This window comes from Tiliqua scincoides, chromosome 2 (genome assembly GCF_035046505.1).
Source record: "Tiliqua scincoides isolate rTilSci1 chromosome 2, rTilSci1.hap2, whole genome shotgun sequence".
Lineage (NCBI taxonomy): Eukaryota > Metazoa > Chordata > Lepidosauria > Squamata > Scincidae > Tiliqua > Tiliqua scincoides.
The window spans coordinates 109202765-109226827 of NC_089822.1; the positions used below are offsets into that span (position 1 = coordinate 109202765).

The 24063-nt window shown below is 42.8% G+C and overlaps 1 protein-coding gene across 1 annotated transcript; it reads left to right on the top strand.

Annotated features, from left to right (window-relative positions):
- Positions 1-314: 314 nt before the first annotated feature.
- On the top strand, positions 315-20987 carry LDLR (low density lipoprotein receptor). The gene is made up of 17 exons (XM_066612685.1): positions 315-338; positions 3074-3218; positions 4104-4226; positions 5087-5455; positions 6177-6299; positions 6510-6632; positions 8262-8381; positions 10382-10507; positions 11970-12141; positions 13315-13542; positions 15005-15123; positions 16075-16214; positions 17671-17812; positions 17920-18072; positions 19059-19136; positions 19473-19630; positions 20911-20987. Exons 1-17 carry the CDS (start codon positions 315-317, stop codon positions 20944-20946), a joined length of 2379 nt encoding a protein of 792 aa, XP_066468782.1. The 3' UTR covers positions 20947-20987.
- The last annotated feature ends 3076 nt before the right edge of the window (positions 20988-24063 follow it).

Consider the following 24063-nt stretch of genomic DNA (forward strand, 5'->3'; position numbering starts at 1 on the left):
GCTTTGGAGCACAGGATTGTTGGTGGCAGCAACACTCAACTACTATCCTAAATGCAACTACATTGGCAGCAACTATGTTACAGCAACCATCTGAGTAACTATGACTAGAACAGGGTTGCAAGAATACAACATGCTTTGCAGTCTTGATCTTGCTCATTCTTGCGACAGCTCTAGAAAGCAAGATATTCTGTTCCATTATGCATGTGGGAAAATGAAGCTGAGAGCCAGGGACTTGCTGAGGTGAGACTTGAATTCAAGTCCAGCACACTACTTTCTACTGGCAGCTTCTGAATTGAATGAGTTGTTATGGTCTGATGGGGGAAGATGATAGCTCAAAGGTAGGCTCAAATGTTTTGGGTTTGAGAATAATTAGGATATGTTCACCATGTTCAAGAACATGGACATTCTAGTTTACCAATATGTAAAGGACATCCCAATATGTAAATACATACCAATATGTATTAGGACATTCTAGTTTACCAATACTGTTCTGTTGTGTAACTTGGAGCCCAGTCTAAGCTACTGTGGATTTATTATTTTTTTCTCCCACATGTTAGTTTGAACTACAGCTTGCATAAAATAATCTTGAAAGACTTATTTTTTCCAAAAAAACAAATCTTCCCCATTTCTCCTCCCCAGGCCTGTAACTTGCAGTACGTCACAGTTAGAGCAGCGTCATATCTCTGGACAGTGTGGATTTCAGCTTCTCTTTTCTGCTTCCATGTCTGATAGTACTTCTCCTTGGCAAAGTTTGGGGAATTGGTTTAGAAGTTGAAAGTTTAGCCAGCGCTCTTGCAGAATCCAGTAAATGTTCAGACATGCTATAGACTGGACTGTTTATCAAAATTTCCTTAGATAAACTGGTTCCTGTTGCTGAACTCCTGAGGATCGCAGGATTTCATTGGGGTAGGAAACAAAATTTCTAGCCCTTGCAGAGGGAGGTGCATTAGCTCAAGAAGAATCTTGCTGCTCTGTTCATGACCTGCACCCATGTTCTTTCTATACACAGCCCTGTATCTAATCTGTATTTAAAAAATGATTTTAAAAAACCTGTATTCTGCATCCAAGTATGGAAACGGGGAACATTTCCATGTCCTGTGAAGGTTGTTCATATTCCTATAATGAAATTCCCACAGCTTTCCCTTTAGATTTGAAGCGATACCAGACACTTTGTCTAATTTGGCTTGTCTGATTGGAACCTCTAACATTCAGAGCTACAATTCCAGATTCTGGCTAGCAGTAAAGTAGGGAGTTGGTTGGCAACCTTCAGTCTCAAAAGACTATGGTATAACGCCTACAGCACCCGCTATTCCCAGGAGGTCTCGCATCCAAGTACTAACCAGGCCTGACCCTGCTTAGCTTCGAGATCAGATGAGATTGGGCACGTGCAAGGTAACAGTTGCTGGCACCTGTTGGTGATGGAAGAACTTCCCTGCTGTGTGGGGAAAGGACAGAACACATCTTGATGGCCAGCAACCTAACATTATCAGCAAGCTACTACTGTGATTCTGTGATTCTTTCTATGCCACCTTATTGTGGTATTGGTATATTGTTGGTATAACATTTGTCATAGTTTTGTAATTTTTTTTAACGTGGTGTAATCTATGAAATCATTCTTGAATTCCAGGCCCCTCCCTCTCCGGTAGAGTGCACAAAAAGGGAGCTGCAGAACAGTAATAAAACTGGATGTGTCTCTAGGGCTATAGTTGTATGTGTGGCTTGTAGAGAAGGTATCCTTATTTGCTTTTTAAAGATAGGTTCCTATCACCATGGCTAAATCTCCTGATGGGGAGAGTTGTTTGCTAAACAGAGTCTTGTGCAAATAATGAGAGGGGCTGTAAAAAAAGACCCAGGACCATAACCATCAGTCGTGCATGTTAATAGTGCTGAAAGGAGGAACTAGTGGTGGGACTAGTGACTAGTGGAGTTCCGTGTTGTTGTCTATGACAACTAATCTGGGAAACTTGCCCCTCCTTTCAAAGACAGTGGGTTGGTCTTCTGTGACTCATGTGAAAGGTACCAGCTTACTGCTCGTACATTCTGATGTGGAAATTGTGGGCAGGAAGCTCCAAATTTGGTGTGTTCTCCGTTTTTTTATTTCAAAGGAATGAAGACTTTTGCATAACCAGAACTTAAATCTGTTACCTGAAACTTTGAAAGAACTTGGGCTATTAATCAAATTTAGTTTTACTCAGTTGACCAACAAAACATAGCATTAATACTTCTGAAGGGAAAAAAAGCTTGTTTCTAGATCAGTGATTTTCAATCTTTTTCGTCTCATGGCACACCAACAAGGTACTAAAATTGTCAAGGCACACCATCAGTTTTTGGACAATTGACAAGTCACACCTTTCTGCTCATATCCAAATGATCCTATTAATAAATGATGCTCCACCAAACTCCCGTGGCACACCTGGAGACCATTCGCGGCACACCAATGTGCCACGGCACAGTGGTTGAAAATGGCTGTTCTAGACGGTGCGTGCTAAGGATGTAGCAGGCATTGCCTTGAAAGAGGCATTTACTTTTGTGTGAGTGAAGTCGAAAGGCCCCTTCTGAGATGCTTGCCAATACTTGTATAAATATATATATAAGAAACTTTTTTGCCAAGTTTAGAGAATGTTTGGGGGAGTATATACATTATCGTTGGTTGATGAGAACAATGCACTTGGGATATAAGGTACTTGCTGGAATTTCCCAGTTTGACCCCTGGTATTGTACTGGGGGTCTGGGGCTCAGCTGTGGTGACCTTGCCTTTAAGGTCTGCTGATTCAGAACTGAATTCCTGTGTGTCTTGACTAGTAAGAGAGCAGCCTCCTATGCTTTGACTCCCTATGGGGGGAAAAAGCTTGTTCACAAAGGACCACAGAAAGATCCAAAGGTTTAATGGCTAGAGATGGATTACCCTGAGGAGTTTTCAAAAAGGCACTAGTTTATTCTTTAAATATCTTTCCTGGCCTACTAATGGGCCTGTGCAATCACTCCTTTAACATGAAAATGCAGCCTTCAACATTAAAGGCTGGGGGGGCATAATGAAGTGATGGGTTTCATACCCTTTTTAAGTGGCTAACAGTGTGATCCCTTCTATCTTTCAGTTGTGGCTAAATGTGGGAGAACTGAATTCGAGTGTGGGAGTGGAGAATGCATCCCTTACAAATGGGTTTGTGATGGCAAATCAGAGTGCCCGGATGAGACTGATGAATCTGTTGATGTCTGCAGTAAGTTGGCTAATTCAGAATTTTCTTTCCTCTTCCAAGACACACACATGCAAACAAGGCATAGGATGCAAATAGGGAAGAATTGTTTTGCTGGGATATGGAAGAAAGAAGTGGGAGAACAGAATCTCACACACACCCCTCTGCAGTGGAAGTTCAGAAGCTATCTTGGACTGCAATAAAGGCAATAAAAGCAAAATAATTCCTTACTGTGTCTGGCTAAGTTTACAGTCCCTAGCACTTATCTATATTGTCCAAGGAAATCCTTCTGCAGATGAACCTGCTGTATTCTACTGCTAGGGTTATTGCAGCAGTCTAGAAGAAAATCAAACTCAAGTTCCTTTATTTGTGCTTACACAACTAGGTTTGATGTCCTTAAGCTACTCAATTAGAATAGTGGGAGCCACTTGCCATCTCTGTCCCACCCCTTTAGCTAGATAGCCAAACTTTCTTGCCAATAGCCAAGGCAGCTCTATTGACAGGCAGACTACTTACCCTTGTCGGGGAGAATCCTCCCCCATCCACTTACAGCACATGGCTGGGGCATTATGGAGTTTCAAGTGGACAAAGGCTGCTTGCAAGCTTGCTATTCAGGCTGCTGGAGCTTCTGATGAGTTAGAAGTATCTGAAAATAAGGGGCAAAAAATCGAGGGGAAAATGGCATTCATCGCAATCCCCACCTACCTGTGGGTGCTCTTGCACAGAGCAACATCTGTGAGGAGGAAGTGGCTGCTGACAGATGTTGTTTTGTAACATCGAGTGTAGAATTGAAGCTTCTTGTGAGTAAGCCTCTTGGAGTAAATGTATCTTTACTATTGGTACAAGAACAAGATGGAAGTATTAATCTGATGCTAAGCTAGCGTTCTAACGTCTGATGTGTCTTTTCAGAGTCTGTGACTTGTGACCCTGGGCAGTTCAGCTGTGGGGGCCGCATAAATCGTTGCATTGATATGTCCTGGCGGTGTGACTTGCAAGCAGACTGTGAAAATGGCTCGGATGAAGAAAACTGCCGTAAGTGTGGCCTCTGCCTGTGGTACTTGAAAGTGAGTGGGCTGCTGTGGGACTGGACTTCCAGGGTGTGTTCTCTTCCTCTGTATCTTGATTTAGACCGGGGTATCCAAGTTTTTGGCAGGAGGGCCACATCGTCTCTCTGACACTGTTTTGGAGGTCAGAGGAAAAAAATTAATTTACATTTAAAATTTGAATTTATTTACATAAATGAATATATTAAAGATGAACTTATTTGAATGAATGAAGGTCTTGCAATAACTCAAGGCTTGCAAAAGGCCTAGCACAAAGCAAGGCTGGCCTTTCCTTTGCTGCTGCTGCTGCTGCTACTACATCACAGATGTGAAACAGCAAGCAGTGGAGGGAGTCCTCATCCTACAGCTCATGCTAGAGGTCAAACAGTTGAATCGGGCCAGTGCAGACGCCAGCAAGTCTCCGGAGGGTCAGAGGCTCATTGGAGACTGGGGGCTCCCTGAGGGCCACATTGGGAGTCCTTGAGGGCCGTGAGTGGCCCCAGGGCCGGGGTTTGGGCACACCTGATTTAGACCAAGTTTTTGTCTAGTGTTTGTGCAGCAGTGCTCTGAAATTTGAGGTACATGGTTACTCCTCGGAATGAAGCCCAATTACCTGAAGTTGAATCAACAACCCAGAAATTGCTTTTGTTAAAGCATGCTATTAGACCAGTCTACCAACAGAAGAATGTATTTTTTGCACCGCATGCCTTGCTTTCTTTAAAAAAAAAAATCTGTTGGTTCTGCAAGGCATAAAATGCTGCTTGTACACTGTTGGTGCTGTATATACTGTAGGCCCTGTGCCATGTTGCATGCAAAAGTTCTGACTGTTTTTGTCCTTCAACCTTATAGCTCCTAAAACCTGTACTGAGAGAGAGTTCCAGTGCCGAAATGGGAACTGTGTTTCTCAGAGTTTTGTTTGTGATGAAGACCGAGATTGTGAGGATGGCAGTGATGAAGAAAACTGCGCTGCCCCAACCTGCAATCCTGAAATGTTCCACTGTAATAGCTCAGAATGCCTTCCCAAGCTCTGGGCCTGTGACAATGATGAAGATTGTAAGGATGGGTCTGATGAATCACCAGCGTACTGTGGAGAGACCAAGAAAACCAAGCTGTGTTCCCTTGTGGAGTTTCAGTGTGGGGACAGCGTGTGCATCCCCAAGCGATGGCAGTGTGATGGCAGCTTTGATTGCAAAGACAAATCGGATGAGGAGAATTGTGGTGAGTTCTGAGAGAGGTGGGGTTGGTGGTGTGCACCTTCTTTTTTGGTGCCCCTGTGGAAAGTCATGGATTAAGATTGCTTGTTGGCACTTCAAGAGTGGGATAAACTGTGCCTTTCTCTTCAAGGCAAATATTTTTGTTTTAAGGAGTCCTCTTTTTTTTTTAATCACTTTAAAAATTCAAGGTCTGGACGAAGCTGCCTAGAGTAGAATTGCAGTCTTTTGAATGAACAGGGTGGGCAGGGACTGGGCAACAATGTTTAGCCTGAGGAAGGATAAGCCTGAGGAAGGAGGTAGTACATGCTTTTGAGTGTTTAAAACGCTAGCATACTATATTGTGTTAGGTTGAGACCTTACGTAGTGCTATAATGGATTTGTAATATTGAGAGACACTATGGGATAGGTCTGAATTATCTCTATATTGCAGGTGTTTAGGAAGGGACAAGCTTGCCTGGTGGTTTTTTGATAGCTTTTCCTGCTTTCTGTTCACCGCATGGCAGTAAAGTCACATGGTTTGCAGGATAGTTAGGGAGTGTTAGTTCATACTGTAAGCAGCAGGGTAATTCTGTCTGGCTCCCCACCGCCCCATATAAACTCTAGTGTTGATGTGTGAGCATACATTACTCTATTGTGAACTTGAAAAATTAAAATATTCACCGTGCTGAAGTAAGGTTTGTTCCATCTAGTGGTGATGTTCCTAAAAGGCTGTGCCTTCTGTCTAGCTGCTGTCACATGCCACCCCGATCAATTTCAGTGTAACGATGGCGCATGCATCCATGGAAGTCTGCAGTGCAACAGTGAGAAGGACTGTAACGACATGAGTGATGAGATTGGCTGTGTCAATGGTGAGTGCCACACATTGGTTTTGTGCACCTAGAGTAGGCTCTTGAGTACACAGTATGGGCAGATTCAAAGCTCATTGGATGGGGCTGCTGAAGCCTCTTTCCTTCATCCACAGCCCACCTCAACCCGTTAGCAGCCTTCAAAGAGAAGGAAAACGACTCCAAAAAGACAAGGATATATTAAAGAATGCTTTTCTTATGCTTTTATAACAGTGACAACTTGCAAGGAACCAAACGTATTTCAATGCCATTCAGGAGAATGTATCACTATGCACAAAATCTGCAATGGGAAGAGAGACTGTAGGGACTGGTCAGATGAGCCCCTCAAGGAATGTGGTAAGAACTTCAATTATTGGCTCTGTACTATGTTTAAGGTTGCCATATTGCTGCTCTAACTGGACCATTGAAATTTACTGGCTAGAATAAATTATGCTTTTTGGGATTCAGGGAGCCTGCTTTATCTGTGATTGATTGAGCATTTGGCCTCAAGCTAGTTCTCTTCTGCAGTTATTAACTGCAGGGGAATCCTGCCTGTAGATAATCTGTTACATTGGGAAAGCAGAGGCTAAATATACAGGTTGAGACTAATTATTCGCATGGTTTCCTTTCCAAACACTCATGTGAATGGCAAAAAACTATGGCAAATCCATTTAAAAAACAAAGTTTCTTTGCTCCACTGATTTAAAAACAGCCTTGCTGACCTTTGTGATGTAAGATAAGAGTCATTAAGAAGACAATCCATCCATCAGTCCTCCTCCAAGAGCTTAGAAAGGCGCTTCACTCAGCCTCTCCCTTCACCAATGCAAAGTGATCACCTTTCTTTCACATGCTCAGGGGGAAGGGAGGGGTCGCCTGGAGAGAGAAAGATTGGTGGATTGTCAGCCAGCTGTGCGTGCTCTCTCTCTCTCTCTCTCTCTCATATTAATGAGGCTATTGTTAAAGGACTGTTCAGTTTTTTAAACTGATTTTAAAGGGATGCATTTTCCCCTTCTCCAGGGATCAGCACATTCCTTCTCCTTTGCAGGGGCAATTCGTGTTGAGTCAAATCCGTGTATAAAATCCATGTATAAATAGACTGGACCTGTAGTTCAGGGTATAACTTATTTACAGGCTCAAAAGATGAATCCAGTAAACGAGGACTGTAAAAAATCCTTGGGCTCTTTACTCAGAGGCTCTCTACTTGGTTTATTCTGGGATGGGGCACAATTGTGAAGGCAATCATAGCTCAGTGGTCAAGATTTACCTGTGTTGCTGGGATTTCCTGGTTCAATTCTGGCAGTTGTCCTAGCTATTCTATGAGAGCCTCTGGATCTTGATGTTCTAGTCTTCTCATTGGCCTCCCCCTGCACTGTTCACTTCTATCATAGGATTTGCATTTGCTTCAGCAGTAGTTTAATCTGCAGAAAGATCCAGCAGGTGTTCCACAGATAAATCTCCCCCAAGTTGAATGTAATATAGTTCTTGTGCTCCAAGTAACTGGTGGTTTTAGAATCATAGTTGGTGGTACTTGCTCTCTGCAAGGCACTATGGGGATACCCAGGCTGAGCAAAATGGGATGAATTGATGTAGATGTGAAGGAAATCACAGTAAACTAGAAAGCAGACTCCAGGCATTCCAAGCCTTGTGCATACACAATCATTAGTAATGCTCACTACCTTGTTAAGTGAGTTGATATTAATCCTATATTGCAGGTGGGGTGGCTTTTCCCCATTGCCATCTGGCACGGTCATGGCAAGAGTGAGATTGGAGGCTTTCTAGATCACAGTATGGTTTTAATGCAGAAAGCTACTTATCTGAATTCAGTGTAATTAATCTTAATGGGTAATTAAGATTAAGATGGGAGAAAATGATGTAGATTGACTGGTCTGATTGCTTGGGGTTGGAGAGGAAGCTTATCCTAAGACCAAAAATGCTTGGAAGTTGCTTACTTCAAGGGTAGTTTCATGATCTGCTTTCTCTTTGAAGGAACAAATGAATGCTTGGACAATAATGGTGGCTGCAGTCACACATGCAATGACCTGAAAATTGGATACAAGTGTCTGTGTCCTGAGGGCTTCGAGCTGATTGATCTGCGAAGATGCGAAGGTAAATATCGGGGTGTGCAATGAAACACTAGCCATGCCTAATTTCTTCCCTAATTTTTCTGTGGAAAACATACAGAAGAAAAGGGGGGAACTGAGGAGGGCATGGAGGAGTAGTGCTGAAACAAGTGGGGAAGGAGGGAGTTGCAGCTAACCCCTTAAATATTCAGCACTGAGCTATTCCACATAGCACCTCTTAAGATCTTGCAAATACAAAGCAGTGTAATCCTTCCCAAGCCTGCAAGTTGCAAATTTAAAACTAGATGACTGTGCCGTTTATGGATGAAGTTTAAGACTGTGCCTCTTTCCAACATGGGTTTACCAAGGCAGGGTGGTAGATGAGATTCAGTAGCAAATAAAGTGCAGCATTTTCTTGCAGTCCGAAAGAATAACAGATCATGCTTACTTTGCACATCTTTCCTCGTGGGACTTCATTTCCCCCTTGTCAAATAGTCAGAGGTGGTGACTGTTAAGGTCTTCCTAGACCAGCGGTTTTCAACCGCTGTGCCGTTGCACATTAGTGTGCCGTGAGGCAGCCTCAGGTGTGCCGTGGGGCCAGAGGATGTAGGCAGCGGCTGCACATGGGAGAAGTGAAAAAAGAGCCTCGGCTGCTTTGCATCGCCTGCTGCTGAGCAAGAGGAAGGCTGCAACCCGATCCTCATTAACCTGGAAGTAAGCCCCATTGACTATTATGGGGCTTACTTCTGAGTAGACATGCCTAGGATTGGGTATCAAGTCCCTTGTCAGCCCTGCGTACTGATTGGGCAACCATAAAAGCCTGGAGGAGGTCTGGGCAGAGTAAGAGCGAGGGAGCTAGGGGTGGACATGCAGGTAGGGAGCAAGTGAGTCCGATGAGGTCACCAGCCTAAGAATGGGCTGGCTGAGGGTCCTTCTAAGTCCCTCTTCCTTGCCACAGTTGCCTGCAGCTCCCCACCCTGCCTTGCCTTTCAGAGAAGGGCCACAATCCTAGCCCCACTTTCCTGGGAGTAAGCTCCATTGACTATAATGGGACTTACTTCTGAGTAGACATGCCTAGGATTGGGATTTTGGTCATACTTTTTTTTTTTTGAAATACTGGAGCAGGCAATTGGCGGGGGGGGGGGGAGAATGTGAGGCAAGTGATTCTGGACCTTTGGAAGGTGAGGGGAGGGACAGTAGGAGAGGTGCTCACTGCAATTATGAGAAGAGGGGGAAATGTGCCTGTGGGAGGGGGTTTGGTGGGGTGGGGGAGAGGAGGAGAGAGAAGTGCCAACTGCCTGCTCCTGTATTTGAGAAAAAAAGAGTGCAACCAAAAGCCCAATCCTAGGCATGTCTACTTGGAAGTAAGTCCCACAGGCCCATTCCCCCCCAGTCTTTGACTGCAATCCTAACCACACTTTCCTGAGAGTAAGCCCCATTGAACAAAATAGGACTTACATCTGAGTAGACCTGGTTAGAATTGTGCCCTTTGTCATGTAATGATTTAATTGTATTAATTATATTAATTAAAAATTAATTGTAACGTAGTAATTTAATGTAAGTAAAAAACTGGGAGTGTGCCTTGACAGTGTGCCGTGAGCTGAAAAAGGTTGAAAATGCTGTCCTAGACACACTGGTGTTTGATAGTGATGGTCCTCAGGTGTTGGTTGCTTACTGTTGGTAGATTAAAAGCATCCAGGTTAGGAGGGTAGGCGGAGGTACGCTGTGAACATCCAAAATACTCCAACAGATTCTCAGAGAGCGCAGCTGATCAGTAGCACCAACTTCTTAAAAGAGGAAGTGAGCTATGTGATTGAGTGTTGTTGTTTATGATTTGGGCACTGGCACAAAATTCTGAGTAGTGTGAAATCTGTTGCAAAGCAAGATAGAACACTTGCTTATTAAGTGGTAACTAGTTATGGGAGAGGAGTTTGTCTCAAGACATGTAGTGGGGAAATAAACACTTTGGAGCGTAAAGAGCAAGTACAACATTGAAGCAATAACCTCTTCATCAGTCTGCTTTAAAAAACTCTTCTTGATGTGTAGATATTGACGAGTGCCTCAACCCTGATGCCTGTAGCCAAATCTGTGTGAACCTGGTAGGGAGCTTTAAGTGCGAATGTAATGAAGGTTATCAGCTCGACCCTTCCACCAAGACCTGCAAAGTAACTGGTAAGTTTTGGGTGTTTTCTACACCATAGTGCTACTGTGATCCTTTGGAGCTGCCAAGGCTCTTGATGCCTGCTTTCATAGTGATGGAGCGATCCTTATTTAATGCTGAACCTTGCTCCAGTAGTTGAGATAGGGCAGGATGTCTTGGGGCTGCAGCCTGATCCTTGGTATTACCAGTCTCCTTTCTCTTCTCAAGAGTTGATATCTGCATTTGCTTGTTTTCTTCTTGCTTTCATTGTGCTGCATCTATTAAATTGTAAATGGTTTGTGTTCAAGACATAGTACAATTTAATGTCAGAAAGCTGGTTGCATACATGTAGCAAGTAAGTATTTAATACATGGTGGAATTGTATGAGTTTTGATCTTTCTACTGCAGTCACTTGGAGGTTGAGTAGGAGTGACAGGTGGAGCCTGTTTATCCGTGGATTTTTCATCCACAGATCTGGCTCAGCATGGATCCCCCCCAACCTGCACTGAGCCAGACTCTGCTCCACCTGAGCACTCCAAAGAGGACTGGAGCTGTGCTTGCAGAGGCAGTATGCATCTACCCGCTGCCTCTGCAAGCTTCAGAATGGCCCAGAGAGGTGAAAAAATGCCACTTTCCCTTGGAAAACCAGAAGTGATGTTTTTCACCAAATTAGGCATTCTGAGGCCTGGTGAAGCCCTCCAGGCGCTTCCCCAGGCCTCAGAATGCCTTACATGGGGAAACCGGAAATGGCGTTTTTTGCCTCTTTGGGCCGTTCTGAAACCTGCAGAGGCAGCAGGCGGATGCTTGCTGTCTCTGCGGGCTTCAGAAAGCCCTCAAGAGGGGATTGGAGCACAGTCCCCTTTAAAGGGAGAAAGGGGCAGAAAATGGTGAACTTGATTATCCACTATTTTCTGTATCGGCGAAGATCTGAGAACGGATCCCTTGTGGATACCAAGGTCCCACCTGTAATTCTAAGTGCAGTATCCTACTTGTAAACCAACAGCTCTCTATAGTACAAGACCAGGTATCTCAAGACCTTATTTTCAAGGTTAGCCCAACATACTGCTGCAGATGTGTGTGAGATGCCCTGTTGTCAAACTCTCATGCTTGTGGACATAACTCCCTATCCGTCATCTTGGTTACGTGAGCAGGATATATATTTTTGATATTTCCTTATTTCAATGCATTGATTAGATCAGAGGTTCCTCCTTGCACCACTAAACTTCTGTAAATAAAGGGAAAAGGCTACTTCCAGTTTCATGGCGAAAACTAAGAGTTTTCTCCCTGAGAGTTTGGGAACCTCTGGATTGATGCTAGACCTTAAAATTGAAGTTAGGCATTTGTGGCTTGTAAACCATGAACTAATGAGGAAGTCCAGGCTGGATGATTATTCTCCCTACTGCAGAACTTTGATCTAAACCCCACTTGTTTCTGGAATCTGAGGGGAAACTCTTCTAAAGCCTTACAATGCCCTTTGCCCCTTCCCTTTACCAGGCACCATTCCATACCTCTTCTTCACCAATCGTCATGAAGTCAGGAAGATGACTCTGGATCACAGCGAGTATACCAGCCTAATTCCCCATCTCAAATACGCAGTTGCCTTGGATATGGAAATTGACAGCAACAAAATCTACTGGTCTGACATCACACAGAAGAAAATATTCAGGTAAAAAGAGCTTACATGCCCTGACTTTGTGGGTAGTTATATCAGAGTAGTGAACTTGCTGGGTTCGTTGGCTTCAGATCCATTCAGGCCAGGGAAGGAGTGACCCAACAGCACTTGAAAGAATTCATTGGATGGAGTACTGGGCTTGAACCTTAGAATTAACAATAACAAAACAATATTATTGAAAATAAAAATAACAGTATATTTTGTCAAAAAAAGTTCACAAAGCAGTTTACAGATGCAATCGAACAATTAAATGGCTCCCTGACCAAAAAGGGCTGACAATCAAAAAAGGGACAGTTATTCTCCCCCTGGGACTACGCTTTGAAAAAGTGCCTCTTGCCCAGATAGCAGGGGATAATGCAAAGAAGACATTATGGTGTGAAGATGGATGCAGAGGAATATACAGTGGTGCCTCACAAGACGAAATTAATTTGTTCTGCAAGGCGTTTCGTATTGCAAAAATTTCGTCTTGCGAAGCACGGTTTCCCATAGGAATGCATTGAAATTTAATGCGTTCCTATGGGCAAAAAAAGTCAGAACAAAATCAAATTTGGTTTACAAAGTGTTTATTAAGTGCTCTTTAAAGGCATACATACTGTACAGAGGATTTCAAAAATTTCAAGCACAAAACTTCAACTTTTTAATTTAAAAAATTCATCTTGCGAAGCACGGCCATAGAAATATTCGTCTTGCGAGTCACCAGAAAAAAAATCACAAAAACGCTTTTGTCTTGCGAGTTTTTCGGTGTGCGAGGCATTCGTCTTGCAAGGCACCACTGTATATGTGTTTGCTCCATAGATTTGCTAGAGAAAACAAGTTGTTTTAGTTATACACAGTTCTATAAATAAACAAACATCTAAGTTTCTGGGGTGGCCTTTAGCAAGCTTTTATCATTTGGCCTGAGTTACTCTCTGTACAATAGGAATAGTAAGGGCTTACCACAGGGGTGCTATAGGGATCAAGTGGGTAGCAGTAAAATGCTGTTTTTGCTAACAAAGTTGGCCTGTCTGATGTACCAGCCATCTTGGCAGAGCCCTTTTCAAGCACTGACTGTAATTGGCAGGCCTTAGTAGTAGCTGCTTATTGACTTGCAGGTGGAAAATGGATGTGGCTGTCATATACCGCAGGACTGGCCACTGTGCAACAATATAATTCTTGTCTTGCACACAGCACACCAATAGACAATGCTAACAACCACGCCCACCATTCCGCCGTGATCAGCAGTGGCCTTGGAGTTCCAGATGGTATAGCCATTGACTGGGTCCATAACAACATTTATTGGACTGACTCTGGCCTGAGCACCATCTCTGTGGCCAGCAGTGAAGGCTTGAAGAGGAAGACCCTGATCAAAGAAGCTGGTGCCAAGCCACGGGCCATTGTGGTGGATCCAGTTCATGGGTATGTGTCCTCTTTTTTTAAGCACTATTGGAGTAGCAGATACCTTAAATCTGTGGAGGGCTGGGTGTTTTTGTAGTAACATGGTCTAGGGAGAGGGGCAAAAGTGTGAATTTGAAGTTGGCCTTTGAGATGAGCTTGAATAGAGAATTGGCCATGGGAATGTTATTGTGCTGCGTTTATTAACTATTTGTACTGTATATGGGGCACCACTGGAAGGAGAAGCAGGGAAGAAAAAAGTTCTGGCTGCTATGTTTTCCTGCAATATTGTGAATGTAGAAAAGAAATACAGTAGAACCTCTTTAAGTTGACCACCCAAGGGACTGGAGGAAATTGGTAAACATAGGGAGGTGGTCAACATATGGAAAAAAGACATGATAAAATTATCATGTTTAGCTCCCAGGACAACAAATGCAAGGCCAAATTATTTAGATTGGATTTTTTAAAAGTTTTATTGCAAATATCAATGAGAATTGATCCACTTGTGATGCTTACTATTTATATTGTCTATATCTATATCAAGAGATGGAGAATAAACAGCCCACAATCAGTGTTTAAAAAATCCCTGAAAATTCATAAGTTGTAAGTTAAAAAAAAATACTTGGTTTCATAGCAGACAGGCAGACCAATGCTATCCCTTGCCAGCCCATAGCATGTAGCATGTTACATAGCCCCAACAGCAAAAAAAAAAAAACTTTTTTACTTAAGCTGCCTGGCCTCCACTGGGTCTCCTCCGATTCACTAAATGCCAGAAGTGGGTGTCAATGGGCAAGACAAAAAAAGTGGAGAGAGGTGGAAAGTGGAGTGCCTCAAGGATCTGTCCTGGGACTGGTGCTTTTCAACATCTTCATAAATGACCTGGAAACAGGGATAAGCAGGGAGGTGGACAAGTTTGTGGATGACACTAAACTTTTCTGAGTGGTGAAGACCAGAAGGGATTGTGAAGTGCTCCAGAAGGATCTCTCCAAACCAGGGGAACAGGCAGCAAAATAGCAGTTGTGTTTCAATATAAGTAAAGTAATGCACTGGTGATGGGAATCAAAGTGAAAGGACAGTGGCTTCACTGTGCACAAGCAGTATCGCGTTCAGTGGGCAACTTATGGAGAGTAAATTAATACTCTGTGCAATGGTCGAAGTGGTCAAGATACAAATTACAGAGGTGGTCAATATAGAGAGGTTGGTCTCCCATAGTGTGTATACAGTGTCTGTCCATACTATGAAAATTAGGTCAACTTAAGGAGGTGGTCATTATAGAGAGGTGGTCAACTTTGGAGGTTCTACTGTATTTGGCATTGGGAGACATGAGATATCATCAGGAGATGCAGACAGGGGTTTGGGTGGGTACGAATGTCTGTTCAGAAAACACACCACCCCGCCCCAAGGACAATGGGTAGCTTTTTGAGAATTGGACTAATTTGATGTTTGTGTGTATCCTCCCTTCTTCCCATCCTTGATCTCTTGTTAGGTTTATGTACTGGACTGACTGGGGCTTGTCTGCTAAAATAGCCAAAAGTGGTCTGAATGGAGTAGACGCATTTGCCTTGGTGAAGGAAGGCATTCTGTGGCCCAATGGAATCACACTAGGTAAGCCTTGCATTGGTGAAGAGAGATAAGAAACAGAACAGGACAGAGTAAGATGAGGCATTTTTTGATGTATCTCTGCTAGGCAGAGCTTGAGACAAATTTCTGTCATCACTGCCCCTTTTTCCAGCGGTCACATTCCTAATTGGAATATCCTAATACAATCTGGTTTTTTGTGCTCATACCTCATTCTGCTGCTGGACAACACTAAATTCCCTTCCTTGGCCCATCACCCCAAGCAGATTGGAGCACAGGAATCAGGCAAGTCAGCTCTGTGAAGTTGAGATACTGTTGGACAGAGCATAGAGACTGAAACTTCTGGCCTGCTTTGTGTCCACTTTCCAAAAGCTGTTTGGGGCACATATGAAGAGAGAAAATATATCTAGAATGTGTCTAGGAGAGTCTAGTTGTAAAAACAAAAGTAAAGATCATGACTTGGTTAGAATGTGTCGGGTTTCTGAATGCAGGTGAGATAGTTGAATGCATCCTCTCTTAGGCTTTTGGGAGAGGAGTTCTCTGTACTAGGAAGAAACTGAGTGCAGCCCTTGGACAGTGTGGTCCTGAGATCCTGGCAGCTTCAGATATCTGAACGTACACCTTTGAAGTTCATTGTGCTAAAACATTTAGACCCTGTCTTGCTCCTTTGGGAGAAGTTGGCTGTGTTCCATGCAGCGGTACCTGGTTCCAAGTGAACTGAGCTTTAACAGCCTGATTTGGAGGAACTCTGACTGGAAGCCAGTGATGTTTGCAAAGAACTTTTGTCCGCCCATTTGAAACTTTCTTCATCTACAAAAGCTTTTGCAGGGACCACAACATACTTGTGAAATTCTTGGTCTCACTTGCGGTGGTAGTCTCCATTTTGGGCTCTTTGGTTAATTGTTTTGTTTCCTTGCATATGAACAGAAGGACAAATTTTCTGCTTTATAATTCTTTGACAACTGTCTTCTGTGCTAGATCTGGCCAGCCAGCGCCTGTACTGGGTAGACTCAAAGTACCATTCCCTCTCCAGCATCGGTGTGAATGGTGAAAACAGAAGGACCATCCTTGTGAATGAGGAGAAGTTGGCGCATCCTTTTGCTATCACAATCTTTGAGGTGAGGCAGGATTGTAAATGCCTGAATATTCTGAGTGTGCCAAATGGTCTGGAAGTTCTGCTTGTTGAGACTGTGGCTGTTGTATTGAGGTTGAATTAGTAGTGCTTGGGTTTGACCCTGGTTTGTTGCCCAAGCATTCAGTTCATGATGAATGAAATCAGATACCCCCCCCCCTTTTTAAAAGTTTCTAAAACAGTGGTTCTGAAGCATTTGGCATTGGGACCCACTTTTTAGAATGAGAATCTGTCAGGACCCACCGGAAGTGATGCCATGACTGGAAGTGACATCAAGCAGAAAAATTTTTAAACAATCCCAGGCTGGAATCCTACCCACACTTACCCAGGAGTGACTATCATTGTTAAAAGTACAGATCTCTAACATTTCCCTAAATGCAGTCACATAGCAGTCTAATATATTAAAAATAAAATATTGAAATGAATGGGGACCCACCTAAAATGGGCTTGTGACCCACCTAGTGGGTCCCGACCCACAGTTTGAGAAACACTGTTCTAAAAGGTACTATTTGGCAGAACAGTACTAGTTTCTTTGAATTCCAGAACCATCTGCTCTATCAGGTGTACTTGAAACACTTGCTAGCAATTCCAGCCGTAAAGTAGTAGTTTATCACTGCAGAAATGCAAATCTTACAGGAATTGGGGCTTATCTGGTAGTAGCTCCAGCAGGAAAACATGAACACGACACCAAAATGTGCACTTGCTCAGAATGGGGGGATTTTTCTAAGTGATCAGCAGAGGTGGGTGAAAACAGTGATAATGAAATAAACACATAGCGCTGCTTTCTGTGCTTCCTGTTTTTGTGGAAAAAGCCACAATCTGCAAAAAATAAAATTATTTTTAAATATTATGGGGGTGCATGGGTAATGACTGTGGCTGCATTAGGAGATACTATACCACCTATATCACCCACCTAGTACACTCTTAAAGAGATTATAATTATATAATGTAAATTTTGAATAAAAACACATAACGCTGCTTTCTATACTTCTAATTTTGGAAAACACCACAATTCATGAAAAAATAAAATTGTTTTCACCCCTTCTCTAGTGATCAGGGTATTTGCAGCTGGATAAGAGTCTGTAATCTCTCATCTGTACACAGCTCCAAGTAGGCTTTAAAATTCAAGCCAAATAGGGTGCCCTATTCCAAGCCCTTCCCTAACGCGACTGAGTCGTTAATATGCTTTATATCATATTTGAATTCATCTGTGCAACAATCCTTGGGGCAGCTTACTCATTGCTCATGTTGCAGGCTCCTCTGTTCCTCTCCCCATCTTTCTTAAATTTGGAAACTGACTTGATTTGTTTCCAAATGAGTTCAACAATGCATTGGCAAAGTGCAGTAGGAGTGAATACTGTGGGGGAGATCCATGCTTATAGCAAGGCTTCTGGCATATAGTAAGGCTATAACTTCTCTGTTTAACATTGATACCCACACAGGATAAAGTATTCTGGACGGATATAGTGAACGAAGCCATTTACAGTGCAAACCGCCTGACTGGCTCGAATATTGTCAAAATTGTAGAAGACTTGCACTCGCCAGAAGGCATGATTCTCTTTCACAGGGTGCGGCAGCCAGAAGGTACCTTTTCACATACCCGTCTGACACCTTCCCATCCCCACGTTATCTAAGCACTTTTTGCACTCTGGTGCCTGTGTGCTTTTCTAAACGGGTTCTTTTTCAAACAGGTGTGAACTGGTGTGAGAACGGTGTTCTCAATGGAGGCTGCCAGTACCTCTGTCTTCCTGCCCCACAAATCACAATCCACTCTGCCAAATACACCTGTGCCTGTCCTGATGGGATGCATCTGGCCGCGGACAGGAGAAATTGCACCTCAGGTACAAAAAAAAAATGAGCAAAGCAGGCTTTCTTGCAGAGAGCTTAAGACAGTTGTGGGGGGAGGGAAGCTGCTCTGGGCTTTCCTCCTAGAACTGATAAACTCAGCTGGTCTGAAGAAAAGAGAAATTATTATGAAGAATATTTATGTGTTCTCATCTGTTTGCAGTGCACTTCCCCACTAGTCTCCTTCTGCAAAATAAACAGGAGTGATCATCACATATATAAATCAATGTTTCTGTGTCTCCTTCACATAGGTAACATTGTCCCTGATGCTTCAGCTGCCGCCAACACCACAACGGTGCATCCTACCACAAGGATAACAGACCTCAAGTGGATATCTGCCACACCTAGGCAGAAAACTGGACATGCACAACCTGCTGTACCAAATGAACATACCACACTTGAAATGGTTACCTTGTCCCAGCAAGGTGAGGGGTTGCACTTCAGCCAATCACTTTCAGTGTGGCCCTTGAATAATGGGCCGTCTCGTAAGAGTGGCTTGTGCCTCACTGTAGCTTAGCGTGTTAGAAATCTTACTGTGATGGGTGATTAGTGGAAGTTGAAGTTCCCAAGACTTCTTCAGCTTGCATGCTTGATACTTCTGTGATGGCAACTAAGTATGTCACACTTACAGTCATGGTTCAGCCCACTGACTATGTATTGAATGCACTTGGCTAAGGTGCTTACACCGTGTTGGTTGCAAACATGACAGTGCTGGCTGGGGACTTGAAGCATGAATTTTTATGCAAACATGGACGATACAGAAACTGTAGCATGATTCTTAGTCATGGGTAACAGTGTCTGATTTCTGCAGTTAAAGGACTGAAGAACTATATCCAAAGAGTCTAGTTTTAGCAGTGCTAAAATGAGGGGGTAGGGTGCGGGGGAAAGTTTAGCTTAGTGTAGGCTAACCTTGGGGAGGGTACTTGGCATATTCCAGGTTGGGGAGAGTTTCATCTCGAGTGCTCTCTTTCATCTCTGTCCCTAGCTCGACATGACATTGCTGCAGAAATGGATGGAGGGAAACATAGTGGTCCAACAGCTCTCTTTGTTGTCCTTCCACTTGGTAAGTTTCTGCTTCCTCAGGGCATCATGAGGTTCTTGTCCAGTCAAGAGATGTGGCTAAAATCTGTCCCCTGATTGAGATGTTCTTGAGAGGAGCTGTTTATCGGAGTAATTGAACACACTGAATTACCTTTCTTTTGCATGTTTAGCTTAACCTGTTTCTGCCCAGCCCACTTGTGTACATATTTGATCTCTGTTGCATATATGCAACATTGGACAGAAATCACTTAATAATGGCAATCGCTTATGTGTTGTATAAGGATTCCTTCAGGATTGTTTTGGAGTTTATGATAGATTGGTTAAATGTTTCCCCTTTCTGGGTTTTTTTTCTCTCTAGTGCTGATTAGTTTGGTCTCCTTTGGGGCTTTCCTGGTTTGGAAGAACTGGCGCCTCAAGAACACAAACAGCATCAATTTTGACAACCCTGTCTATCAGAAAACAACAGAGGATGAGATGCACATCTGTCGGAGTCAGGATGGGTACACCTATCCTTCGGTAAGCTAACATTTAAGAAAGCTGGAACCTCAGTCTTGGGTGTGAAACTGGGCAGACTTTCCTTCCAAAGGGCATTAATACTTGTTTCCTTCACTTGCTATATAATTCTTATTGCTGTCCCCTACCTTTTCCCCAAGGGTGACTATTTTGTTCCTTGTTGCACAATGAATAGTGCTTTAAATGATTCCTGAGAGTTGAGTTCTCTCTCTCTCTCTCCCTCTCTTCTCCCTCTCTCTCCACCCATCATGGAAAATACAATTAATTTTTAAGTTCTGGATTTTAAAATAACTGTTCCACATAACAGGAAAACATTGACCAAGTAAGACAAGAGTAGATTGTGGCCTGTTCCCACCCCCCACTGCAGTCCATTTTTGCTCTAGTCAAGATATTGGCATACTTGGCCCATCAATGCCAAGCAGTCTAAACTTCAGGTCATCCTTGGCACACAAGGGCTTATTGTGCTATGCTAACAAGAGATGTGAAAACAGACATGATATAAGTGTTAAGCTTCCATTTCCACTTTCAGGCTAGCCATCAAAATATTGCTTATTGCTGCACATTGTTTCACCATCTGGCATACATTTATCTCTTGCTTTTCTCCTTTTCCTTCCTGGAATTAATCCTTGCTTAATAATTTGGATATCAGATTTCACATTTCAAATGTTGAAGCTTAGAGTTGAGATGTAGATTTATATACATAATTTTGTTGCTCCCTTAACTAATTTCTGCTCCCACTGGATGCCACTTGTACTGAAATTCTAGCATAGGAAGTAGCCTTCCTTGTGCATGTGCTGCACATGTTTGGCATCAGTCCTGAGCATTCTGCAAGTCTTGCAAGTATATTAATCTTGTTCAGAGTGCTGTTGGTCCTCTGTAGAGGTGGAGAAAGTGACCACAAAGAGTTTGTGAGCTTGCCCCAACAAATTGCCAGAAAGAGGTTTTGAAGTGCCTTTTTGTGTGCTGCAGCAATTTTGGATCCAAAATTCCCTCTAGTCTTATTCATTCCCAGTCACCTGCTCCCTGAAGTAGCAGTTTGTCAAGGGAAAAATCAGATATTCACAGTACTTTTGCAACTTTTCTTGTATACCTTGTGACTTCTTTCAGCCTCTTAACTGATGACTTTTATTTTGATGACTGCTTCTGTCTTTATCTGGATTGCCTAAACCTGGTTTCAGCTGGGAGGGGGTGGGAAGAGAGGGTGACACGGATTTCCACAGCAGCTCTACCTACTGTACCTTACTGTCCCTTAGGTAACTTCATCTACTCTTTCTCCCAAACAGAGACAAATGGTCAGCCTCGAGGATGATGCAGCATGAACCCACTCGGACACCTGAAGTGCCTCTTGCCAAATGTTGCTGCTTTTTTTCTGGGAGAACATGTGTGTGCTCTGGCGCTAGTTCTCTCTCTCAGCTGTTCAACACCACTTCCTGAGTGACTTGATGAACCTTGCCCTTCTTCCCCCTCCACTCTCCTCTGTCTTTTTTTATTTAAAGTTCATTGCAGGACAGAGCAAGTGAATCTTGAGTCTTGCTAGTATGTTATGTCTGTCATATATATTTGCACCCTGGGCTATTGAGGCAGTGATGTGCCTGCTGTGTTCTGCATCTCCCTTTTAAAAATCTGGACAGAGTCTACACTACTCTTGCACGTGAAGAAGAAGAATAACTTGAAGAAAGCAAGAAGATAAACATCCCTGGATGTAGGGTTGGAAGCCTTAAACAAGAAGCCCTCTCTAGCCTGCTCCACTTAAAGGACCAGCTGGCAGACACTAAACTATCTTGGAAGCGTTGGGAAATCTGAACCTTAGCTGAAACTTTGGAGGCAAAATCTGCCTTGTATGTGTAAGCCTCTAACCATCTTCCCAGGCCAGAGAACTCTTTGAACTTGTCATTCATGCCATCAAACATGACTTTTCTCTCTATGTCCAAAGACTGTTCGGAACCTGTCTGTTGGCTGAAGACTGCTGGTTCCACTTCAGCCTTTCCCTGGCAATCCATCTTGCACTTTTGTTTCATTTTTTGGTTCTGTTCCTGATCTGTGTAGCCTGTGATCGTATAACTGTATTTTGCACTTGTTTCTTTTTTGTCCCTTCTGTCACATGTTCCAGGAGAAAAATCCAAATAAATGAGACGGGCTGACTGTGGGGAGGGAGGGGGATTGCACTTGCTTGGTGCTGGCTCCTTTTGTGCCTTTTGGTGCAGGTGGATAAAGGGTAATAAGATTGTGCTGGCCAAGAAACCTGGAAATGAAGCCATTTTCTTGCATGACCCAGACTGAGCCAGGTTTACCGTTGCCTTATGCTGCCAGGTATTCCTTAATTTCTTCTGCCCTCAGCTTGGTCTTGCTTTTTATACACTTACCCTTCTGTTTTACTAATGGAGGGCTTGAAGAGGGGGAAGAAAAGAATTGTAGCTAACTTGGATCCTACATTCTATCAGGAAAATAATATAATTGAGTGTAGTATCTAACCTTTCATGGATGTTCTAAAAGGGGTGAGCTTAGCTTTTTTGGTAATAGCAAACGAATGATGCCCTGATCACTTGCTGCTTTTTAAAATGGTATCTGTAGCATTTACGATATATTGCAAGAAGCAGGATGTAACTTGAAAAGATCTGCTGTAGTACAAGCCTGTCCAATATCTGTTATTGAATAGAAAGTATCCCTTTGCTCTTTCCTGCAAGATGAGGCAAAGGTGAGCAAATCTAGAATAACAAATGGCAGCTGTACGTTCTTGGCCTGACACATCTGATTCCTTTCCACTGAGTGGGAGAAAGTACTATTACATACCAAGAAAAAGCACCCAGCCCTTTTGGTTTGAAGCTGTGAAAGAGTCAAACCTCTTCTTCTCTCTCATTCTGGAGGATGTAAATAATGTACATGTAAAGTGCTGAGAGATATCTATTTCCTTTGCACAAAAGTTGCTTTTTTGTGTATTTGTACATAATGTTCATAAAATATGTTATTTATTTCCAGAATTTTATGTTCTTATGGTTGCTTGTTAATTTGGCTTTGTCCTTTTTCATTCAATTTCTTCCTGCTTTGTTGCCTTTTTTTCATTTGTTTCGCTTAAACAAAATATGGGCAGAGAAAGAATGTTACACAAAACTGTGCGCAGAACCAGGTCAACTGTGATTAACTGAAGTGCAGTCCTAATCTAGAGTAAACCTGATAGTTGCAAATATGTTATACATGCACTTGTCGAAGTGTACTTTAAAGAGAACTTCATATGCATGGAGCTTTTGATACTTCGATTAGCTATTATATACTTCATCCCTCCTGTTACTGATGCTCTAAACAGCAGTGCCTGAAGATGGACTGGCCAAGAGCCAATTAACTTTGTTTCAGTATTTGAGTCCATATTGTTAATATGAAGACCTATTAACTTTTGTATTTAATCCTTGACAATATCTTACTAGTTATGGCACAGTGTGTTTTAATCATCACTCTGTACACTCAGAGCATGTTTCTGCCAGATCCTCAGGGGTTGATTGCTGTTGTGAATTCTTAAAACTGTATGCATCCTTTGAGCAGTCTTGTGGCTGTCGAACTAAAAAGCACAAGCCAATCTTTCAGCTTTACAAAATTCTGAGTCCCTTTTAAAGGAAGAGTCTTCACAGCCTAAAACACCTAACTTGCAAATGCCACCATTTGTTATTTGGTGTCTGCTAATGATATTGACTGTAGTATTTTGGGGGGCCTTAAATTAAAACTCAGAATGGGGTTTTTTATAAGAGTGAGGCTTTTTTCTAAAACAGTATATTTTTCAACTTGGAAGAAGGAAAAAACCATGAAGCTGCTCTTAATCATTGTGTTAGATTTGTCATTGCATTGATTACTTTCCTTTTGCCAAATGATGAAGTGTTATTTTTGGGTTGCTTCATTGTCTCCCCTATTCTTTTACTGCAGAGTAACAAGACTTGTGTGAAACTGCAGTCCCTTCTGGCTAGAACTCTGTCCGAACAGAACCTCAGGCACAAGCTTAATTTAGCAGAATAAATTACCTTATTTGGGTTCTACTTTCTGCTATAGGAAGTCTTTTCACAAGGATTTGGTGTTAAATTTGACCTTTTTGGATTTGATCTTTTTCCCTTCTCGCCCCACTTGGAACAAAAACTTCTTTTTTGAAAAGGGCCTGTCTTGTCTGTAATAGCTCTCCAGTACATTCATCAAGCATTTGTCTTCTGATTTTGACCCTGGACAGGTGTTGTCCCTTTTGGAAAGCACTGCTGTGTGGTTGGAGCTTCATATAACCAGCAAGATGTGCTTAAGGAAAGCTGTAAAACAGTCCCACTGCTTGCTGGGTCAAGAGGTTTGTTCTAAAATTTCACTGCATCTTTCAAGGAACAATTTGCCCAAGGCGGAAAACCTCATGTACATTTTCTAGTGCAGGAGTAGGGGACAGTGAGCTCTTGTTTAGCTACCTGCATTGATGT

Coding starts and splice junctions, on each gene's coding strand:
- LDLR (XM_066612685.1), top strand. CDS start 315: ATGGGGGAAGATGATAGCTCAAAG. Junction 10,508..11,969: donor CAAGACCTGCAAAGTAACTG/GTAAGTTTTGGG, acceptor TCCCTTTACCAG/GCACCATTCCATACCTCTTC. Junction 17,813..17,919: donor CAGGGTGCGGCAGCCAGAAG/GTACCTTTTCAC, acceptor TTTTTCAAACAG/GTGTGAACTGGTGTGAGAAC.